Genomic DNA, 5,268 nt, shown 5'->3' on the forward strand with positions numbered 1-5,268 from the left:
TTTTGGAATCGAAATTCAAAGTATTAGAAGCGATAGATGTCGCAAAAAACATAAGTGTTCGAGCCATAACGGAACCCAGTGCCCAAAAACGGCAGGAAAAAGGAAGTACGTCGCAATTATACGTGTCTACATCGACATTGAAATGTTATAGGTGTGGACTAGTGCATACGATTTATAAGTGCCCTACATTTTGTGGTTTAAATATAGCGGATAGAATAAAACGAGTGACGGATCTAAATTTATGTAAAGTCTGCCTACGAAACACGAAGGTAAAAAATGTAACGCGCGATTTTGTTTCAAATGTCCAAAGCCGCACAAATGCACAATACGTTGTTGCACATAGACGGATCCGGAAATAAATCGACGGCAAACGGAGGAGAACAAGGTCAAACGACGGCAATTTCGATTATGGTTACACAGTTCCTAGCGGTATAAATTTAGCGGACCCAGCATTTTTAAAACCACAAAAAATAGATTTGTTAATTGGGGCAATTCACTTTTTTGATTTAATGCAATCTGTACGGCTTAAACCAATAGCAAACGGACCGGTGTTCCAAGAGACGTTCCTAGGATGGGTGGTATCGGGTCCGATAGGGTTTCCAGAAAAATCCGAATATGAACACTCGTCAAGTGCGGTATGTTTATCGGCCTTTGAGATATCGAAGACGGACTTAGAAAAATTAATCGCGACATTCTGGCGACTCGAGGAGTATAAAGCAAAGAAAATTTATACCTTGGAAGAAAAGGCGTGCAAAAATGCAAAAATGATTTTGAAAAAAATGTTAAACGGGATGACGATGGCAGGTTTATCGTGCATTTGCCGTTCAAAAAAGATATACCTAAACTAGGAAATTCATACGAGATAGCGATGCGTCGACTATTATCACTCAAGAGGCGATTCAAGAAAGACCCGAAATTAAAGACTGAGTAATTTTATGTCCGATTATGAAAAGCTGGGACATATGGAACTTATTAACGATGACCATAACGGCGGTATCGGGGAATCATATTATATACCACATCACGCAGTTCGAAATGAAAATAGTTCGACTACAAAATTACGCGTAGTATTTGACGCGTCGTGTAGAACCGATAAGGGCGTCAGCCATAATGACGTTTTAATGAAGGGGACTATGATTCAAGATGAGTTGTTGTACCTATATCTTAGTACGTTTCCGGACGTATAATTACGTACTATCAGCCGATATTGAGAAAATGTATCGGCAGATTTTGGTTACTGAAAATCATCGAAGTTACCAACGTGTGTTATGGCGATCAGACACAACGCAGCCGATACGGATCTATCGACTTAATACGCTAGCGTATGGCACGGTACCCGCTTCATATTTGGCAACAGCGTGTTTGGAAAAATTAGCGGAAGCTGAAAACGAAAATTATCCCGATGCGTGTTTATCAATTACAAAAAACTTTTACATGGACAATTATCTCAGTGGTGCTATGTGTAAACCAGAAGCAATAAAACTGCGAGATAATGTAAATGCAATTATGAAGAGCGCGGGTTTTGTATTGCGTAAGTGGATGTCTAACGATAAAGAATTAATCAGTGTTGGTGAGTTGCGGCCCAAACCCTAAATGACGTACGAGTTGCGGCCCGGGTTTATGAGAGGTACGTACGAGTTGCGGCCCGGGTTTATGAAAGGTACGTACGAATTGCGGCCATACAATAATGTATATATTATATACTATATGTCTATATATAGTAATAGTATATAAACATCACAATATTATGTAGGTATTTTCTAGTATAAATTGTCGTTCTTATATTAATATTGGTCGTAAATAAAATAAAAGTATTCATACAATTATAGAATATAATATATTAATATTATGACATTATATTAAATAATAAATAATAAAAAAAAAAGTATGATAAATTGGTGTAATCTATTATGATAATAATGTCCAAAAAAAATCAAAGCATTCATAATGTAAGTCATATATGGTAGATAATACGATAAAACGATCTATATTATCTTTATCATATTATACCTATACAAAAAAATAACTTCCCATACGTATTGAACATTTCGTTCATCGTTATTCGTTTATACGGTACATAGGTAATAGGTATATAATATAATATATATTAAATAAGTAAGGTACATATGTAATGATGATTACTCGGGCCGCAACTAACCAATACCTAAAATATTATCGGGCCGGAATTCACCGGTCTCCAACACCAGAAACGAAAGGTAGGGCCGCAACTCACCCTCAGCCGAATTAATTAACGACGTCCAGTACAATAGCGGTGGCGTATGGGCTATGGGCGATAACGGATCAACCAAAATATAGGCTTAAATAATTAGAATTCGGATAATGACGTGTTATTTATACACCGTGCACCAAATAGAAAATAGCATTACAAAAACAACAAAACGAAAAATGTTGTCCGAAATTGCGGCCATATTCGACCCGTTAGGATTGCTTGGCCCGGTTATAGTAAATGCTAAATTGATAATGCAAAACTTGTGGCAGGTAAAGGCTGGTTGGGGTGAGCCTCTGCCGGAAGAAATTCAAAACGAATGGCGTAAATTTCGAGACGGTTTACCACAGTTAAACGAAATATCAATACCACGAAAGATAATAGGTGGAGGTATAAATATAGAATTTCAATTACATGGCTTCGCGGATGCGTCTTTAAAGGCATATGGCGCCTGTTTGTATTTACGCAGTACCGATGTGACTGAAAGTAGTGTTGTTAATTTAATTTGCGCAAAATCGAAAGTAGCTCCGTTGAAAGTTGTATCTCTACCACGGTTGGAGTTGTTTGCCGCACTATTGTTAGCCCGGCTAGCGAGCCGCGTAATTCCAAAATTAAATTTACCTATAACTCGGCGCCAATTCTGGAGCGACTCAAATTTAGTTATTGCATGGATATCGTCTCCATCAACCCAATGGAGAACATTTGTAGCTCATAGAGTGAGGGAGATACAAGAGTTGACGTTATTTAGCGAATGGACACACGTAGGTACGCGAGATAATCCGGCGGACCTTATATCACGCGGATGTGAGGCAAAGGATATAGGGGAAAATACGATGTGGTGGAATAGCCCTAAAGGGCTAAGCGAGGTGAGCACATCATGGCCAAATTCCGAATCGGGAACGTATAATGCTACAGATACGAACATACCCGAGGCAAAAGATAACACCGCGACTTCAAAAACGCGCAGTATAGCTTGTAAAACGAAAAAAGATTATTCAGTGTTAGGTATCAATATTATCAAAACGATCCTCATTAAGTAAAATCATACGTATTACGGCGTATTGTTTACGTTGGAAAAAGAAAAAAAAATGATTTTTGGCCCGTTGCAAATTTTTGAAATAGAACACGCAAATCTCGCATTAATAAAATTAGCACAGAGACTAGAGAGAACATTTCGAAAAAGAGATAAAGGCTTTAAGAGGAGGTACGCAAGTAGCCACGAACAGTTAATTATTTAGATTACGACCCTATATTATGATGATGAAGAAGTTCTACGCGTAGGCAGTAGATTAAAAAATGCACTAGCCTTGGACATGTATCAGCGAAATCCGATAGTTTCTACCTGGTGATGGCGCGTACACTATTTCGCCTTTAATACGTAAAGCTGTTGCACAGTGGACCACAAGCGCTCGTAGCATCGATCCGACAACAGTATTGGCCATTGAACGCGCGTAATATTGCTCATAATACCGTGCATAAATGTGTTACGTGTTTTAAGTTAAAACCGGTTATCGTACAGCCAATTATGGGCGATTTACCGCGTGGTAGAGTGACGCCGAGTCGACCGTTTTTACGATGTGAGATCGACTTCGCTGGACCGATCATGGTAAAAAGCAGCTTAAGAAGAAAAGCCGCATGCACAAAGGGGTACATCGGAATATTTGTTTGTTTCGCAACAAAGGCGGTTCATATCGAGCTGGTTAGTGACTTAACTACGAAAACGTTTTTACAGGCGTTAAACAGATTTTTTGATCGCCGCGGTCGAAGTTCGGTTATATATTCTGATAACGCCACTAATTTTGTTGGGGCGCAAAGGCAACTTAAAGAAATATTTTAATTATTTCAATCCACGGATCACCAAAACGAAATTATGACAGCTCTCGCGGATAAGGGTGTCGAATTGAAGTGTATACCGCCACGTTCACCGCATTTCGGAGGATTGTGGGAGGCGACTGTAAAATCGATGAAGAGTTTACTATACAAGGTGTTAGGCGAGGCGAGGCTTACATATGAAGAAATGAGTACGGTACTGACCCGGGTAGAGGCTTGTTTAAATTCCCGTCGAATAACTCCAATGTCCTCTGATCCAGTCGATCTTACTTTTTTAACGCCCGGTCATTTTTTAATTGGGGACGCCATAACTGCGTTACCAGAGCGTGACGAAACAACCACACCTGATAACCGGTTGGACAGGTGGCGAAGAGTTACCAAATATTCCCAAACGCTGTGGAATCACTGGAGTACCGAATACCTTAATCAGCTTCAAGTAAGGGTTAAATGGGCAGGTACTAAAGGTCCGTCGATAAAAATCGGAACCGTGGTAATAATTCGAGACAGCAATTTACCCCCCCCCCCTGCAGTGGCGTCTAGGACGGGTGGTCAAGATAGAATCTGGTACTGACGGCGTAGTTCGGGCGGCGTGTGTTCAAACCAACAGCGGTGTATGGAAAAGAGCTGTGCGGTTACTTTGTCCTTTGCCATTTGAAGGGAACACGACTTAGCCAATACCACACTACGGAGACAGTAGTAATTGATTTTTAAATTTGTACTGTTTTCTTATTATTAAATTTTTTTTTTTTTTGTCAAATAGGCAGTTATAGCTTTGAATTATTTATATACGATTTATAGGTATTGTTAAAATTGTTAATTATTGTAAGTATCTTATGTTCGATATTAATTTGATTTATGTATTATTTGTTATTACATTGTAAATTTAGATTGAAAATTAATGTTTCAAGGTGGGCGGCTGTGTTCGGTACGTGTTGTTTTTATCACAGGTAAAACTAATAATTATTGTTCGTGGTGGAGACCGGTCGGGTTATCTATATTTTTATATAATAAAGGCGACAATCGCCGCGCGCCGACGGTCTTTAACTAGTCATTAGTCAGTCGCGAATAAAGACCGTACCGAAACGCACCGCACTCCGAAAGCAAATTATGCAAAAATAAACGAGAAATTATTTAAATCAAAATACACCATTGTATTCACCTTAACAATGTCAGTATACCATGACAAATTAGATAGCTATCATCACAGTATT

General features: G+C 39.0%; 1 protein-coding gene and 1 pseudogene across 1 annotated transcript; both read left to right on the forward strand.

Moving 5' to 3' along the window:
* The first annotated feature begins 1,215 nt into the window (after positions 1 to 1,215).
* LOC107169419 (uncharacterized) lies at positions 1,216 to 3,267 on the forward strand. Its single transcript, XM_089230017.1, has 2 exons — positions 1,216 to 1,570; positions 2,375 to 3,267. The coding sequence occupies exons 1-2, from the start codon at positions 1,216 to 1,218 to the stop codon at positions 3,265 to 3,267; spliced, it is 1,248 nt and encodes a 415-aa protein (XP_089086143.1).
* On the forward strand, positions 3,150 to 4,728 carry LOC149060652 (uncharacterized; annotated as a pseudogene).
* The last annotated feature ends 540 nt before the right edge of the window (positions 4,729 to 5,268 follow it).

This window comes from Diuraphis noxia, unplaced genomic scaffold, assembly GCF_037042655.1.
Source record: "Diuraphis noxia isolate RWA-SAM2 unplaced genomic scaffold, SU_Dnox_SAM2 contig0001, whole genome shotgun sequence".
NCBI classification, from domain to species: Eukaryota; Metazoa; Arthropoda; class Insecta; order Hemiptera; family Aphididae; genus Diuraphis; species Diuraphis noxia.